Source organism: Vigna angularis, chromosome 4 (genome assembly GCF_016808095.1).
Source record: "Vigna angularis cultivar LongXiaoDou No.4 chromosome 4, ASM1680809v1, whole genome shotgun sequence".
In the NCBI taxonomy this organism is placed as follows: domain Eukaryota; kingdom Viridiplantae; phylum Streptophyta; class Magnoliopsida; order Fabales; family Fabaceae; genus Vigna; species Vigna angularis.
Genome location: NC_068973.1, coordinates 9,230,919 through 9,248,862, shown reverse-complemented (window position 1 = coordinate 9,248,862; position 17,944 = coordinate 9,230,919). Strand labels below are relative to the sequence as shown.

Below are 17,944 nucleotides of genomic sequence, written 5' to 3'. Positions count from 1 at the left end.
GAGAAGTTGAAAGAAAAATCTTACACTATTATTTAATTTTCTAAATTGTATAATTATTTTTTAATAAATATATTCTCTATTATACCTTTAAGATTCACATGTAAATAAAAAATATTTATTAGAAAGCCATGTTTTAGTTTGTAATAGGATATTCTAAATAAGTCTTTCAAAAAGTATTTATTTGATATTATTATCTATTTAAAGCTATAGAATGGATTAGATAAATTTATATTGACATGAATTTATTTGTTTAAATCCCGTTTTCGATATATCTGTGTTCGATTAATATTATATCACACGGGGAGAATAGAGTGTTATAATTATATTAACTCTTCAACTATTTTAAATTATTACATCACTTATTCCTAAAAAAATTATTCTACAAATTTTAGCAAAAACATAGGATTGAAATAATATCAAAGTGTCTCTCGAAGTTTCCCTTGTAACTTCCTCTTTCGATTATATAATGTCTAATACCTTTAAAACCGCTCCTCTCTACCAGCTAGCTAGGTTTGTCTCACGTCACCACATGACGAACATCGCATACCAAATTCTAGGACTTCCATATATCAAACCAAATTTTCAATATTCTTAAAAAAATTATACTACTTCTCTTATTTACTGGATAAAAAATACAGATTTTCAAGATTTTTTCTTGAAAGCTATACACATTTTTTTAAGATATAAAATACAGTTATTTTTATATATTTTTAATCGCATAAATATTCAAAAGTTGTAAAAAGAACCGTTTCCTTTAAAAAGAATAAAAAGTAGTGATTTCTAATCCAACGGTGAGATTGAATTCACCTGCAACACAGAAAATTTTCTTAACTTCGCTGCTTTGTTCTCTCTCCTTGTGTCAAATCGTGGGTGCAATCTCCAATCAAAGTGGTTTAGTTTCATACGCAGACACACTCCTTTTAAAACAGAGGAATCCAACATGGGAGCTGGAAGTTTCCTGAAGGTTGTTCTGAAAAATTTTGATGTTCTTGCTGGGTAAGTTTTATGTTTTTCCCATTTTTCTTTGTCTTACCTACCCTCTGTAAAACACACTACTTGGAAATTATTATGTGCCACACGGCTTCACGGTCATCACTTCGATGACCAAATTAACAATAATTTTCAAGTTCAGTCTGTTTTTTTTTTCTCATAACTGATGGTGATACCTTTCGCTGTTGGGTTTCTCTTGCAGGCCTGTGCTCAGTCTTGCGTATCCTCTGTAAGTAGTATACATAGACATGTTAACAGCTTAGGATTGACTCTATGTTTAGCTCTAAAATTTTCTGTAGTTTGGTTTTCTTATTTTTTTAAAGCTAGTGTTTTATTTTCACCCTTTTATTTATTTTTTTTAAATATTTGAACTTTAGTCTTTAAAACAAACATTTGATCTGCGTACAAAGTTTAGTATTTTAAAAAATATAGGACCTAAAACCAATGATTGATCCATGGTCAGTGTTCTCTTTGAATATTCTAGTATTTCAGGAACTAAAACTGATAACCCTTTTTTTTTTATATTCTATTTGTATTTATTTTGCTCGCTCTTGTGATTGATCCATTCATGGTCTCTGATTTCTGTGAATAATGTCTCAGATATGCCTCGGTTAGGGCAATTGAAAGCAAGTCCCCCGTTGATGACCAGCAATGGCTCACTTATTGGGTTCTGTATTCCTTGATCACCCTCTTTGAACTTACTTTTGCCAAAGCTCTTGAATGGTAATTTTGCCTTTGCCTTTGAATCGTTGTTTTGGGGGTTTTCTTGTTTACTTAACCTGACATCAGTACTTAATAAATTTGATGAGAAATCTCATATTTTGAGTCCTTATTATCACATGGGCTGTTACTTATTTTGGATGTTATTGATTTTGAGCAAAGTTATGACAATAGCTATTTAAGAAAGAGATGTGTTCATCACTACTTACTAGTTGTCATCGTAGCTAAGTTTACCAGCAATGCAATTCATACTACACTGTTACCTTTTTTGTGGTGTAAGTGGAAGTGTTGGTTGCAGTCTCCAATCTTATCTAAATATCTACAATTTGTGCTCTGTGACGTGGAATATGGAGATCAAGACACGAATGAAACTGCATTTTGAGTTCGGTTTTGCTTTGAGCGTTCTGTCAGTGTATGTTTTTTCAACAACTAAGAGAGGCAAATGTAAGAATGGAAAAAGCAGAAAGTGTTTGTATAATTTCGGAAAACCTCAGGAGTGCTTGGTGTAGTTTACTACATTTAGTTAGATCTGCATTTCTGATGTTTTTACAGCGTTATGGTTATATAATACCTAGAATAAGAATTAGGCTGGGGAAAATACTAACTAGCTGTGATTTAATTGTGTGAATATACTGCAGGATTCCCATTTGGTCATATGCAAAGCTGATCCTTACCAGCTGGTTGGTCATTCCCTACTTCAGTGGTGCAGCCTATGTTTATGAGCACTATGTTAGACCTTTCTTTGTCAGTACTACTGAGAACGTTAACATCTGGTACGTTCCAAGCAAAAAGGATTCTTTGGGGAAGCCAGAGGACATGCTAACTGCGGCAGAGAAGTACATTGAAGAGCATGGAACTGAAGCATTTGAGAATCTGCTTAACAAGGTATTTCCATGTGTAAACTTGGTTATTGGTTTAAGCGTTAATACCACATATTTATGCTATCTTCTGTATTTGGCTAACAATGCCATCATCACTCTGCAGGCTGGTAAAACAAGGAAAAGTAGCAAGCATGCAAATGGAAGCTATTGAATGATGAGAGATGGGTTGCATGTACATGTTGGCTTAACTTTTTTTTCCAGTGTGTAACTACATATATCAGATTTAGGCATCTATGTTTTGTCTCTTGACTATAACAGTCATGGTGTGTGTCAAACTGTGGTATATAGAATTGTAGAATATATACATATATATAATGGATGTGCAATACAAATCTGTTTGTTACTTTGTTTCATTTGTGACACTGCTACTCACTACTTTGCCCTTCTTAACAGGAAAGTAGTCAAATAGGTTTTGGTCCAAACTATGTAACATAATGAATAGGTTGTTGTTTATGAGATGGTGTGTGGTACTAAAATGTTGCAATACTTAAGAAGATGAACCCCTTCAAAGGGTGAAGTGTCACTATTACTTTTTCTTATAGTTGCAAGCATTATTTTCAAGTGGAGATAGATGGCAAAAATTTTCCTTCCATCAATTTAAATGATAAACTGATGTTGTTTTGTCTATTGATAATTCCTATTTAAAAATATTAAAATCTGTTTTGGAAATAAAAATGAGAAAAAAAAAATAGAAGAAATAGATAATTAAAGATCAAATACAAATGTAATAAAAGTACTCTTAAACTTATACTTTTTGTAAAAGCTTATTGTTTTTATCATGTTCTTTTACTTGGTAGGGGAAATTATGTTTTCGCTAGATGTTAAATAACGCTCATACTCCTCTCTAGTTACAAGATAAAAAATATTTATAAAATTTTACTTTTTTTGGTGTTACTTGTTAAAAATATAGCGCCTATATCTCAATCAAAATAGGTGAATTGGATTTTAAATCAATTTTCATAATTTTTTTGAAAATCTTAGTTCTTGAAATATTAAACAATGGTTTATAAACAATCAAGATAAAATGCAAAACCAAAAACAAATTATACATAAATTTTTATACAGTTCAACTTTTAAATTGAGCTTACATTGAGTTTTCCTTCAACTTTTATAAACTTTAGTTAGGCAAAAAATTCACTAAAATTTAAAATCAAGAATAAAAAAAAATTCTCTCAATTTATATCCCCAAACACTGTAATACAAAACAATAATCAAGAGAAGTTCACACTCACACTTTCTTACACTTTGCCTACACAACTAAGGTAACAAATAAAATTAACTATTTAATGAAACTTGAAGGCACCAACAATTCTGCATATCTTACCATTCTTCTTGCTTTGCTTTCTTGAAACCTTGGAAATTTTTTGAGATTTTTTCACAAAGGTTGATTGAATTTTCCAAGAATGTTTTTGGACAACTTGTGTGCTTCTCTTCTTAAACTCATTGTTTTGTCAAATGATTGCAAATATATTTCGTAAAGAGACAAGTTAAAACACACATATAGGATAGAACATTCTAATACATTTTAATTAATTAGGTAAAAAACCTTAATTGATTAGACTTTTGTTTTTGTTTTAAATGATTAAATTAGTAATTTAATCGATTAAAATACACAATATAACCCTAACGTGTTCTATTATTTTGTAAGCTTCTTAATCAGTTAATATAATTAGATATGTACATCTAAAGTATTTTCAACATGATTTTAATATAATTCTAAGTATTGTTGTAACAATTTTATTATTTAACAAAGAATATTTGATAATTCATCATAAAAAAAAAACACATTACCAACTTTAGGAGAACTCCCCTTTTAACATTTCTAGACAACATTCACCTGTCCTTATATTTTAATAAAGTGCTATTTTATTTTAAAATATCTAGTGGCTAAATTTTAAATGAAAAATTTATGGAAATTAAAAATTAAATGTTTAAAAGATAGAAATTTTTTATAACCAAATAAATTATTTAATTATTATATATTTTTGAAAAAACATTATTTTAATATAAAAAAATAAATATAAAATATACTATTAAATCGATCGACTTTTTTGTTTTTAATACACATTTAAATATAAACATAAAGGCATACAATTATAATTTTATTGATAGCATAAAAGGCATAAATGTCAACAGTATTCTTTTAGTAACATGTTTTCTTTAACTCACTCTGTTAGAAACCCATTTTAGTTGTCCAACAAGTTTTCATTTGTGATAATAATCATCCAACAAATTTTCACATATGATGGGAGTCAAACATGAATTCCAACCACATTCATTGTCCTTATATTGTGTAAACAATACTTATGAATCCTTAAAAGTTATAAAAAATATTTTTTTTATAATTAAATCAAGTTATTTTTGTTTATAAAAACTGTATTTTAAACCTTTAGTTTTCATAATTTTTTATTAAATTTTGATCAATGTGTTATTTTTAAATAAGATAAGAAAAATGGAGAAGGAAGAAAAAAATATTTAAAACCAGAATCCTTTTCTTAAAATCATAAAGAAGAGATATATGTATTTTGAAATTAGAAGTGTTCTTTATTATGGGCTTGAAGAGGAGCTTGAATCTCTCCCAATTAAAAACAATTTCCATAAAATTCTATTTGGATGAATTTTTAAGAAGGGAGATCCAAAATAAAACGTTAAACTTTACCTAAGACTAATTCATCTTTTTGACTTTCACATGTAAGCTGATCTGTTGCCCCTTATAACATGAGAGTTGTTCTGTTTTGGTTAATCTTTTGACTAAATATTGTCAACTTTGAAATAAAAATATTATAAATTCTTGTCCAAAATAATAAAAAAAACTAGCCAAATAACTAACATTATCACAATTAAATTATTGGAAAATGTTTACATTAAGATCACATCAAACTTCAGTACCAAACCATTAATTCATTTCTGCATCAAAATTCTAGTAACATTGGATAAAGTCGTCTATGAATTATAATAAACTACAAATTTCAAACAGTATATACATTTCTACTTGGAATTTGAAATGTTATTGGTATTTGATTACAAGTATTAACTTCATCATGGTCAAATTCTTGAAAGTTTAAAAAGCACTCACAGTAACCATTTCAAGGCAAAACAAAAGAGTTACAATAACCTATAAATTCTCATATACAGTAGATTTCTGTACTTGGGATTTAAAATGCTATTGGTATTTGATTAGTCTTATCATCATCATCATGATCAATTTCTTCAAAAATTTAAAAAAGCAGCCACGGTAACCATCTCAAGTGGCAAAACAAATATAAGATTTCTTGCACCCTTTTAAAAGTAAAAGGAATCCATTTCATTCATAACTATAGATAGTGAAATACATCAAACATATAGAAAATTTCATATACAGCAGAGGCTCCAACAAATAGGAAAGGGTTGAAACACATCCATTTCAAAAAAAGTTCATTGAAGTTCTTTTTTAACTGATATCAAGGACAGTGAGATTAACTTTATTTATTGGAAACATCAACCATAATATTTGATTATCCATCCAGGTTTACAACAAGAAACAAAAGGTCCATAAAACTACAGCTATGTCATTATGGCACTTCATGGCCACGGCATGGAGAAGGATAACTAGTCTTAGTCATCACAGATGGCACTAACGCCTGTTTACCAAGGACCTGGCAAATATCTTGTGCATACCAGCCAGGATCATTTTGTGAGAGTAATCAGGTTTCAGTTTCTGCTTCAACTTCACCTTCAACTTCATCTTCAACACCATTGATGACTTCATTAAGGTATTCCTGAGCTTCATCTAATGCTGATCCTTTTGCATCAGCCGCATACAGAATCTTCTTAATTGCCAGAGACATCTGCGTAAAAAAATGGTAACGAGGGAATTACTTTTGTAACTTCATTGTGCATAAATGCACAATTTACTACCCATTTAGGAATAGATTGTTTGTAAATATATATATATATAAAGAGTAGTGATTGGTTTCCAGCACCACTACATAACACCGTCATCCAGCTGAATCATACCAAAACAAACAAACATATAAGTCATAGGGTAAAGGTAGGGCAGAGGATTACAGTGCAGGCTTCAAACCCTGCATAGAATCCTTTTATTTGACTACAGATATACAAAAGTTGAGAATGTAAAGGAGAAAAATAAGATGCAGCACAATTCTCCAGAACAGTTAGAGATTTTATGGTCCCCCTCCTAACAATCAAGACACACCAAAAAGCTTCTTCAAATTTATATAACAGATTTCTAACTGAACCAAATTTCTTGTTGGTCCTATACTTCAGCCTTATGCCAGATTGAAAAATTGACTTAACTGAATAACACTAACATATATAGGGAGACAAGACAACATATACAAACAACCAAAAAGTATCCTTCCCTTTCCCTTTATTGTAATATTACTCCAACCTTGAGTGGTGGATTGTTAGCAGATCAAACAATACACAACCAAGTGCACAAGTTTGACTTGATACTTGAGGTGTTCGCAAATATCGCAATGCTCCATGAGAAAATGAATACCCTTCGTCATATCCCACCAAAAAGACCAAGGCAAACCTACGTAGGTCTGAGAAACCAGAATCTCAACCCCCAAATTCAGGGTTCTACATTCACAAACAAATATTTACAATGCCCACACCATTTCCAGTCATAAAAGATATTAGGAAATTTATATAAAAGAAAATCCTTGAATAGATCATGAGAATATAATATGATATTTAGGTTGAAGCTCAACATAGGTAGAGATGGGCACAAGCACACAGGAAAGTAATAGACCTTTCAAATCCAATGTGAATAAAAATAACTAAACTACAATGAAAGCCTCCATTATAATTCTTACAGGATCATTCTCCAGTTCTGAAGCTTGACAAAGAATTTCTATATCCCTTAGTTTTGCAAAGTAAAAGTCTCTTTCTTTTTCCAAGTGATCCACTGACAGTGTGAGATCAGAAACCTGAGAAACAGAAAAAAGAAAACATAATGAACAATGAAAAACTGTAAAGGTAAATCAATTTTCATTAAATTATTATGTAATAAACTTTCAACAGCAATACCAACACAAGACCTAATAGATTGTGCGGCGAGATCTCAGCATGCATATATTGCATGGTATCAGGTGCAACAATTAAGAAAATCAACAATGTCTAAATTCTGTGCACATGTAGCAATTTCTTTGATATAGAATTCTATTATAAGTTCAAACTTTAAGCCTTCTTTGGTTATTTAACATGTATCAAAATATGCCTTAGTGCTTGGAAGGTTATCTTGCATGTCATTTCTATAACCATCACAGATCATGGGAACAGAAAATACTGTGAACTTAATCTTCACAGTCATATATACCTGCTTGGATAAAACCTGAATATCAGCTGAAGCATTACCACCGTCTGCTCCTCCACTTGATCTCAATTGCTTGGACCCTACACTCAAGGAGAAACAGAAAAGGATGAAAGATTAAAATTGTAATGCAGAGAAACCTCTGAAAAAGCTGCAAAACAGTTGAAATTCAAACTCAAAGACACCCATAAGCAAACCAAAAATATTCTGTTCGTACTGAGTGAGTCGCCTGAACCAGAATGATTCATAGCATTTGTTTGCAGTGATTTTGATCCCTTTAGACCCTTGACATTCCGGTTTCCACCCTTACTATTTCTCCGCTCGACAGGATTATAGTTCCTAGAAAAAAAGTGGAAACGATTTGATAAATTATAATGACCAGAACATATATGCATAGCCAGAACAGCTTAGTATTTCAAACCCAAATATCAGTAATAACGAGAGTTTTTAAATAAAATTGAAACCTATTCTAGAATAGACTAGCAGTGAATCACAAAAATAGAGCATCATTATTAAAACAAGTATAACAAGGACTAAAGAATAAAATACTAATTTGAAATAATTAAATTAAAACCAAAGTCAAAGCAAATTTTCAAACCATTTTCAGTTTCTCTCTATCCATTGAACTTTGCATTTCGGAATGCATAATAATTACATTCCATAATATGGTCAGAATGGAATTCCCCTTTAAAAGTACACCTATGGAATTTTAAAACTACAGCAACCATGGCTAACCATCCTTACAAATAACATATATAAGCCAAGTCTGAACATCTCATTCTATTTGGGACATTGTGGCTATGAACTAGCATAAGCAAGTGGCTGGCTTCCTATAAGCCAGACTTCATATGTAGAACAATGAGATCAGGTTTATCATAGCTCTTAACGTTACAGATGAGCCATAGTCACCCAAAAAAGTAAAATGGCCCTCTTTCAATAACATCTATGACACAACTACAATCACTCACACACAAACAAACAAAAAAGTAACAGGATTGCAGAGTCATTTTGTGAGTGGGAATACCTTCCTCGTGTTCCTCAATTTTTTTTATTCTATTTTGATAGCATAAATGAACTTACCATGTGTATAAGCCTTCAAGAGTGTTCACTGTGAACAGCAACTGAAACAGCATTCTTTTGAGAAACTAAGTATACATGACACTTTATTTATTTGTCAACAGCATCGTACTTACTCCATATGCATATTATCATAAGAAATGATATAGGTGATCAAAACCATTTAAAGATTGTAAAAGAACTCAGAAAGCATACTCATTCATAATGCCTCCATTGACAGAATCACAATAGCGTTTTAGCCATTGAAGGAACTCCAAGTTGTCCAAAGGTCGGCCTTTAACAAGCCTTCCAACTTCAATATGCTGCCACATGGTAGTCAAGTTAGCCCAATATATGCAGGCATCTGCCATTAATTGAGTCAAAGTATATACAAGTTTTCCATCCCTGGTTATAATCTGAAATATATTGACTATAAAATCAAGATGGAGATTCACACCCTGGCATTAAACTTATACAACCAATGAAACTGGGATTGCATAGCCCAAAAAGTAAGTAAAGTGAGCAATAAACTCTGAATGCACAACAAACCATAGAAGTAATACCACAATAACTGCAGTCGGGAACATAAAGGGAAGAGGAAAAAATATTAATAATCTCACAAGTGTGAAATGAAACCATTATATTTACTCCTCATTAGAACTTGTTGGTCTTGATAAATTGTTTACCAATGGTGAATCATTCCATTCAAAGTTTAAAATCTTAAAGATAAGATATTTTGATAACTACAATAGAAGTTTATAAGAACTCGTCCCACTGTTATATCTTGCTTTCTTATTTGCATATGTTCTGCTTAGCATTGTGATGAGAAGAGCACATACCTTCTCAATTTTCAGCTTGTTGAACACATCCTGTAGAACTTTGTAATTTTGAATCATATCATACTCTGTCTTTGCATCAAAGTTTACCTAGAACAACAAACTCTCAAGTTTTAAAAATTAATCTTCAAGATATCAGAAGAGCATAAAAGAAAGTATTAGCAAAGTCGTGTACCTTGTGCATTGGAACAACCCCTGGATATGTCATGTCCATCATCTGACATTGTACAGCACCAGATGCAGCCTGGCAGTAAGCATAAGAAATAAGCAGGAATGAACGAAAAACTAATAGACGTTCATTGTAGTAAGCTTTTGCATTAGCTAATAATCTTTTCTGTCATTATTTATTACGAACTTCATTGAGTAGTGAAATGGAATCATTTCCCCAAGTTTGATCTTCAGGAGAAAGAGAGGAGAGGGAAAATAAATCAGACAAGCTTGGTGCAAAAGCAATTTTAGCTCCAGTCCATGGGATGTTCACACTTTGGCACACCATTAACAATAACAATCAGCAAATTTAATTATAAACATCCTTAACTGACCAAATACTTTTGACACTCATACCGAGTGTGCATACTGCATGCACAAGTATAGCACCGGCAATTTTTTGATGAGTTATGAAAAAAATTGACCAATGTTTTAAAAAAATGGATCGTATATCAATCAATAATCATAAAAACTACAGAAACAGAAGACCAATAGCTTTGAATATTTGCTCTCAAAACCCACAACGCAAAGACAAAAATCCAACTAACAGATAAAACAACACTGGTTCACATTCAAAACATTCCCAGATTCCAGCATAATTCTAAGAACTTTCTATTCAACCACATTTGGCAAAGCCATCAAAGAAAACTCCACCCAGAACATTTCCTAGAAAATCCACAGCAAAACCAGATTCTAATTCTTTCAAGAACCCTAATAGCTCACCATCATAAAAATAAAAAAAAAAAAACATATAGAGATAGCATTCACCCGAAATAAGAGGAGGAATAAAAAATGCCGATATGTATGAACAAAAGCAAAACGAGAAAAGAGAGTAATAAAACAAAACGTATTACAAGTTTATTTCGGCAGAGAAATATGAAATGCAAATAAAGTATTAACAACACACCAGATTGAAGTTAAAAAAAAAACCGGCATTTAGATAGTGACATCAATTGCACCCCTAATAACAAAAACAAAAGAAATAAAGAAACCACATTTCTGTATCAACCCAAAAATGATTATTTTTTTATTTTCTTTCAATGTTGGCACAAACAAGAACCAAGAGGATTACCTCCTCAATGCGAGTGAGGTTAAGTTGAAGGCGATTGTTGATCCAAGTGAGAATCTCATTTCTGCCGACAAAGTATGCGCTATCCATCATCCCTATACTCGACGCCATTTCTTTTCTAGGAAGAATGTGCACCAACAACAGAAACAACCCAATGGGAAAGAAACCAACAATCACGCTTCTGGATAAAGGGATCAAGATTCTGGGGGTGAAATCTGAAGGTGGGGTTACACGTTTAAATCCAAATTTCAATCTTTATTTTCAGAAGAACAAAAAAAACAGGAAAAACGGAAGAAAATGAATTGAATGAACGAACGGTGAAGAATTGATTTGATTCTTCTGCTCTCAAAGGAAACAGAAACCGGAACAGGACAGTGGTCACAACCAAACCGTACCCAAACAAAGAGAGAGAAAAGAGGTTCTGTATCACATTCTCTTCTTTTCGACACATATAACGTTTGCCAAATGCTTAATGCTATAGCCACTCTTGAAGTGGGAAACCCGTTTTTTAAAATATTAACTAAATAATTAAGTTACTAATGGGTAGGTTTACTATTTTTTTAATATTTCATTTATAATATTACTCTACATATTTTATATTTTTATATTTTCTTTAATAAATATATATATTTCATAACGCCGTTCCAGTTTAGTGCCAGATGGAATGATATGATAACGTTATGTGATTCTTAATCATTACGGCCGTACACAATTTGTGAGAGTGAAAATTACTTCTTTCAACATGTGTTATCACAGTTTCGTTTTTTTTTTAATTAAATTAACTTTGGAAGAATGATATAATTTATGTATATGTAATGTTTGAAATAATAATTATTATTATTATGTTAGAGATTACTACTCACTTTGTGCGTATTTTAATGTATTTGATTATATTATTATTGTTAATTACTACTACCAGCTTTGGTTAGAAATTGTATCTTAGTGTTAAATTATTTGAAAAATTATTAAAATGTATGAGTTTTACAAAGTAAAAAAATTACAAATGTTATATATATTGATGGAATGACTTAAATGCTTACTTCGTCCTTATGTTAAGAGGAGAATTTATGTTTAGTACTCGGTTTTAAAAATGAAGACATTGGGTTCCTATATATTATGAAAAATGTATGAATAAGGTTAAGTTGACATCAACGATGTTAAGTCCATGCTGATGTGGTCGTATTTTTTCTCTTCTCTCTTCTGTTGTCCAACTTTTTCTCTCTCTTGTTCAGCTTTTTTTTTTATGATTTGTTGAACTTGTTCTTTCTTTTGTAGACCTTATTCATATATTTTTGATAACACAGGGATACAATGTCTTCATTTTTAAAACTGGATACTAAACATAAATTTATGTTAGGAAGACGAAATAAGCATTTAAGCCTATGGAATATTATATATGAGACTACTTTAGGAAAAAAGGGTAATGATGTGAGATTCTTAAGATGTGTTGTCTTATTCCACAAGGGATAATAAAGAAATTGCGGGCCCTCACCAATAAAGTCTTTTATTAGTAAAAAAAGGACAATAACAATACTTAATTATAAGATTGCACAAAGTAACAATTACAAATTGTGAATAGTGTTTTATACGTATATGGTAAAGGTACTTTTGTAAACGTTTGTAACCTACCAAGGATCAAGCACTCTAAATCTTAAGTCTTCTAATAATGTGATTGTGAATACTAACCTTGTTTATTGAATTGTTGTTCAACTTAAGTAAAGAGAATAGTTATACAATGATGGATAATAACAAATTTGTTAAAACAGATAAATCAAAAACACCAACCTCTCCAAAACATTGGCCAAATTCGTGGCAATTTTTAAGAGTGATATCGGTTTGGTACAAACTTTTAAAAAGGAAACGCTAGAAAATTGGAATGTTTTTAGCATTAAATTTTGTTTAAGCAAAAACATGTTAAATAACTTTTCAAAAGGGTAAATGGTATTGGTATAGAATTCAATTCAAAACTTATTTATCTTTGTATATTTAAATTTTCATCAGCTATTTTTTTAAGTTTAGACATTAATGTCACCATATCATTTAATCTCGAAAAGTAATAGTTGGTTTTGGTGATATATATTATATATGTATATAGGTAGGATATAACACGATAATGTTTTTATCTTGATGTAATTAATGGTGGGTGCCTCATAAGATATGTTATTTTTTTTATCTTTTATATTTTGTTATTGTAGTGGATTTTTTATTTTTATTTTAACATGACGAGATAATCAATTTTATTTATATTTTCACAATACCTGTTACCTATATTATAATTATTCATTTTTATAAATATTATTATTGTTGTCATCACTTCTTTCATTTTTGCTATATTGTTGTCATCTTTCTCTTCTTCTTTTTTTGTTATTCTCCTTGCTCTCATTATCATTATTATCTCTTTTACAACAAGCATGTTCTAATATTACTATTACACCACTAATATTAGAGTAACTACCACCACTACTTTTAACATTGTTGTTAAAATTATCGACATTACTTTCACCAAAGTTAATTAGCAACTACTATTCCATAATCACTATTAATATAAGTGTCATTTATATCATCATTGTATTGTTTATAATTATTATACTAGTAAAAATACATGCCGCCACCTTAAGTGTATGTGTGTTTGATTCTTTATTATTATTATTATTATTATTATTATTATTATTATAAAATTAAATACAAATATTTTTTATAATTTTATTGTAAATAGATGATATATTAACAATTATCATTTACTACCATTCTTGATGTGAGACTGATTGTTCTTATTATTAGTATCACTAATATTATCACTATTAGATTATAATTATCATCAACATTAATACATTATTATCTTATTACTTTTGTTTTCATTGTCATTGTTTTATATGGTTGAATGTTTAGTCATACTTGTTATCTACCATCTTTTTATACCGAACATTAAATAGGATTAATATTTATATTACTTTTATCATATTCAAAATTGCGTGTAACTTATTAAAATTTTTGGAAAAAGAAATAACTTAGATTTCAAGTATTTGTGATTGAAAATATGCTTAATGCCACTTTATCAATTTAAAAAATAGTGTATTCAAATAAAATTTTGAGTGCAAGTTTAGTTTAACATAAGATCAAGTTAAATAAAATTCATTACTCACAATTATATTGAAATTACTCTGAATGTAATTTTTCATGTTAGAAATATGATCTGTATCGCCTTCATCTTAGGTGAACAGCAGGCCAGTATCTTAGATAACCCAATTAAATCCTTATCAATTTAGTTTTTCAATAAAAAAAAGTTTATGAAAACTAATCCAAAATATTTAATAATAATAATACACGCAAACAACTAATACATATTTATATTATTTTTTTATAAATCATAATAAAACGTTACAAAAGTAAATCAAGGAACCCCAAGTAACATCTTAAGTAAAATAAAAGATATTTAGCCGTAAAGTTTTATTTTGTTTCGTTTCTGATTTTGTACGTGTTTGTGGGTTGAAGGAAAAACAACCATGAATTACAAGGCACAATGGATCAAAGACTTAAGGTTTTCGACATCTTGAATGAATTTGTTAAGAAAATTAGTTTCTTCATTCGACAATGTTTCTCGTTTTACCGTGTTTGTTTTAAGGTTTACACAATGTATCACTTTGTGTTTGGATTATTTTATTTAGTTCACAGATCTACCAATTCCATTCCTTCTATAGTATATGCATTAAATATTAGAATTGGTTTCTTATGCAATAAGAATAAAAATGCTATAATTTTTCTTTTGTGCTGTTTGAAAGATTGAAGTATAGTTTATTTTATTGTTAAATTATATGGCATTAAAATCTTGGGTCCATTGGTATAGTTATGTCCCCTCTTATTTTAATATTTTGTAACCTTAGTGGGTGGAGTTGATATATATATATATATCCACTCTATACCAGGAACACTATTCTTAGGGATTCCCTTCATAACGAGTGTTACGTAATTTTAATTAATTCTTTAGATAGCTTTTACCAAGTGTTTTCTAAAAGCGAAGATATTATACTCAATTTCTATGTTATTCAATAATCTTACATTGTTTTGTAAAAATTAAATTAGAACAGAATTTTAGTCGATTTTCTATCATTTTGTAAAGAATAAATCATAATAAAATTTCAGTCTCTAAAACAAATAATACTTCAAATGAAAAATGATTGATTTTGAAGATGTTATTTGATGAATTTGAAATCGGAACACTTCATATTATAATGACAACAAATTAGAAAAACTCCAAGTTAGAATGACAAAAACAAACTAGAAAAAGTATTAAATCATCACTTGTTATATATCACTTTAATGATAAATAATAAGCCACTCAAAATTAATTGATTTTTACTTAAGGTAGACACAAAACTAATATGTGTTTACATATAAAGATAAATTTTAAAGACTCGTAATTTATTTCATTTTAACAAAGTAATCACTATTTTGCCTTAATTAAAATAATAATTAGTTTCTATTCAATTTTGAAATAATCATATATAAATTTAATTTTGTATTGTATACTGTTTGGTCAACTTAAGACTGGACGGTCCATACATTCATGAGCATCTATTAAAATACCCTAAGACTAGACGGTTGGATTCTATGGGCCGAACGGTCATTTTTAAACAATAATTAAGATTGATGATGATTAACTTAAGCCAAAGCACGATCATTACCTTGGGCTGTGATTAGGTCAGTGCTAATCTGAAGCTTATTCCGAAATTTATAAATACAAGTTTGCAGTAATGACATAGGTGATTGAATTTATTACGTATTTATTGTTGAGTTTCTTGAATCTTTGATTTTGACATCAGGGTATCTTTTATAGGTAACCTCTCAACATGATTGAAGAGAGTGAAGGATGAATCATAAGACAAACATTTGGATACACAAAATTTAGAAGACTTATAATCTCAACTCATAACCGAAACAAATTCTAATGAACAAGAATAAAATAATAAATGAACTCGTAAATAACATCATTATGGTGAAATATACTTTTGCATGGATAAACTCATCTTCCAACCAAAAGACTATTAAATAAGATTATCTTCATCACTTATATTTAGGTTTACAAAAATAATATATATATATATATATATATATATATATATATATATATATATATATATATATATTGTGTGTGATTCTATAATAAAAATAAATAATTAAAATAAAATTATTAAATTCTAAATAAAATAAATTTAGTTAATTAAATTAATTTAAATTTTGATATTTTTAAAATAATTTATTTTAAAATATAACTTTTGATTTTATAATAATTTTTATATTAAGTTTTATTTTAACTCTAATTTATATATTAAAAATTATTTTTAAATATTTATCTTACACATTATTCTTTTATTATATACCACAGATTTATTTTACTACATCATCTCATAATAGATGTAACGTAGTGAGAAAAAAAAATAATAGATGTTATATTATTTAGGTACTTCCTAAAATCTATAAATAGATAGCTAAATTTTTTTTTCCAATAAAACCTTCTTCTTCTTATCATCATTATCTTTATATTCTAAGGTATATATATATATATATATATATATATATATATATATATATATATATATATATATATATATATATATATATATTGAAACTCTACGAGCTTTCATATCCAAAAGAAACATTAGGAAGCTAACATATAAAGGAAGAACTTTACTATATTATATTTGTGAACAAGTTTAAGTTTATTATTTTAAAGAGATTCTAGGATTTTTTATGATTTTTTAATTGGATTTTGTATACGGATAATATTGTTCAAGATTTTGAGATAAAGGAGAATTAAGGTTTAGGTTATAAAATTTCTATATGAGAAAAGAAACCACTAAAACCTAAATTAAGGTAGTTATCCTTCAAAGATAATAATAAGAATGTGTTGAATAAATTTGTTATGACGATTATAAAATATTTTAATTGTTATGTGTACCATTTTTTGGTTTGAGTTAGTGTTTGTGTGAGGATAATTTGATAATAAGAAACTTGCATGCATGTTGGAACAAAAAATGGAGAGTTTCTTCATGGAAGGGTTTTTTGTCAATGATTTTTGTTTAAATAAAAGATTTTAGCTTAACTTAAATGTTTTTACAGGTGTCATTTTTCTTCAAGTAAAATTTTGGTAGTACTTATGTACCTTGAAACTATGAGCTTTTTTCTTAAGTGAATATGTTTTCTTAAGCAGAAATGTTGGTAATGATGAGGTGATTCAAACAAATTTCTCATCAAGCAAAAGTTTCTCATTAAGGAGAAGTTTTAGTAATGCAAATTGTTAGTAGAGTGAAATTACCAATAAAATTTTGGTATAGGGATTGAAGTTTCACTATAGTGACAAACTTTTAGATATAATGATAGAATTTTTTATCTAGCAATAAAATTTTGCTCAACCAAAACTAGAGTAGAAAACCACTTTACTTTTACGCCTATTTTTTCTCAAGCTAGAATTTTTTGTGTAAGCGAAATAGTTAAAGGAGAGAGAACCAATTCAAGTTCACTTTTGCTCAAGTGACAAAAAATCACTTGTGTGTTTCTAGACTTATATCGAGATAAAATTGTGGAATTATTAGATAGTTAGGTGCTTATATTTTAAGGTTAGTAACATTAGGTTGAGTACAGTCAAAGGTTGATGTTCATAATCTATTGCTTATGTTTATGGTTGACTAGAGCCTTAGGTTGGTGTCCATTGAGACCAAGGAAAAATAATATATCAAGGTAGTAAGGGCGTGAATGTCTTTAATATAAATAAGAAAGGGGAGGCTATATAGATGTGAAGAGTAGCACAATTGGTTAGAGCTCCTTCTGGTGTGTGTTATTGTTTGTAATATTTGTTGTGCATGTGTGTGAC

The 17,944-nt window shown here is 29.2% G+C and overlaps 2 protein-coding genes across 2 annotated transcripts; one reads left to right on the top strand and one right to left on the bottom strand.

Moving 5' to 3' along the window:
• The first annotated feature begins 774 nt into the window (after positions 1-774).
• LOC108344818 (HVA22-like protein a) lies at positions 775-2,944 on the top strand. Its single transcript, XM_017583320.2, has 5 exons — positions 775-996; positions 1,193-1,219; positions 1,591-1,713; positions 2,349-2,595; positions 2,695-2,944. Exons 1-5 carry the CDS (start codon positions 941-943, stop codon positions 2,740-2,742), a joined length of 501 nt encoding a protein of 166 aa, XP_017438809.1. The 5' UTR covers positions 775-940; the 3' UTR covers positions 2,743-2,944.
• A 3,097-nt stretch (positions 2,945-6,041) lies between these two features.
• LOC108343859 (microtubule-associated protein RP/EB family member 1B) lies at positions 6,042-11,550 on the bottom strand. The gene is made up of 8 exons (XM_017582273.2): positions 11,080-11,550; positions 9,976-10,044; positions 9,804-9,890; positions 9,181-9,287; positions 8,126-8,247; positions 7,915-7,991; positions 7,412-7,525; positions 6,042-6,418 (listed from the first exon to the last, which is right to left on the bottom strand). Exons 1-8 carry the CDS (start codon positions 11,185-11,187, stop codon positions 6,275-6,277), a joined length of 828 nt encoding a protein of 275 aa, XP_017437762.1. The 5' UTR covers positions 11,188-11,550; the 3' UTR covers positions 6,042-6,274.
• Positions 11,551-17,944: the final 6,394 nt, after the last annotated feature.

What these genes read in the sequence shown, in the direction of transcription:
- LOC108344818 (XM_017583320.2), top strand. Translation starts at nt 941, where the DNA reads ATGGGAGCTGGAAGTTTCCTGAAGGTTGTTCTGAAAAATTTTGATGTT. An exon ending in CTCAGTCTTGCGTATCCTCT is followed by an intron (nt 1,220 to 1,590) that starts GTAAGTAGTATA and finishes ATAATGTCTCAG; the next exon opens with ATATGCCTCGGTTAGGGCAA. An exon ending in TTGAGAATCTGCTTAACAAG is followed by an intron (nt 2,596 to 2,694) that starts GTATTTCCATGT and finishes ATCACTCTGCAG; the next exon opens with GCTGGTAAAACAAGGAAAAG.
- LOC108343859 (XM_017582273.2), bottom strand. Translation starts at nt 11,187, where the DNA reads ATGGCGTCGAGTATAGGGATGATGGATAGCGCATACTTTGTCGGCAGA. An exon ending in GGGTTGTTCCAATGCACAAG is followed by an intron (nt 9,891 to 9,975) that starts GTACACGACTTT and finishes TTGTTGTTCTAG; the next exon opens with GTAAACTTTGATGCAAAGAC. An exon ending in TGGTTCAGGCGACTCACTCA is followed by an intron (nt 7,992 to 8,125) that starts GTACGAACAGAA and finishes CCTTGAGTGTAG; the next exon opens with GGTCCAAGCAATTGAGATCA.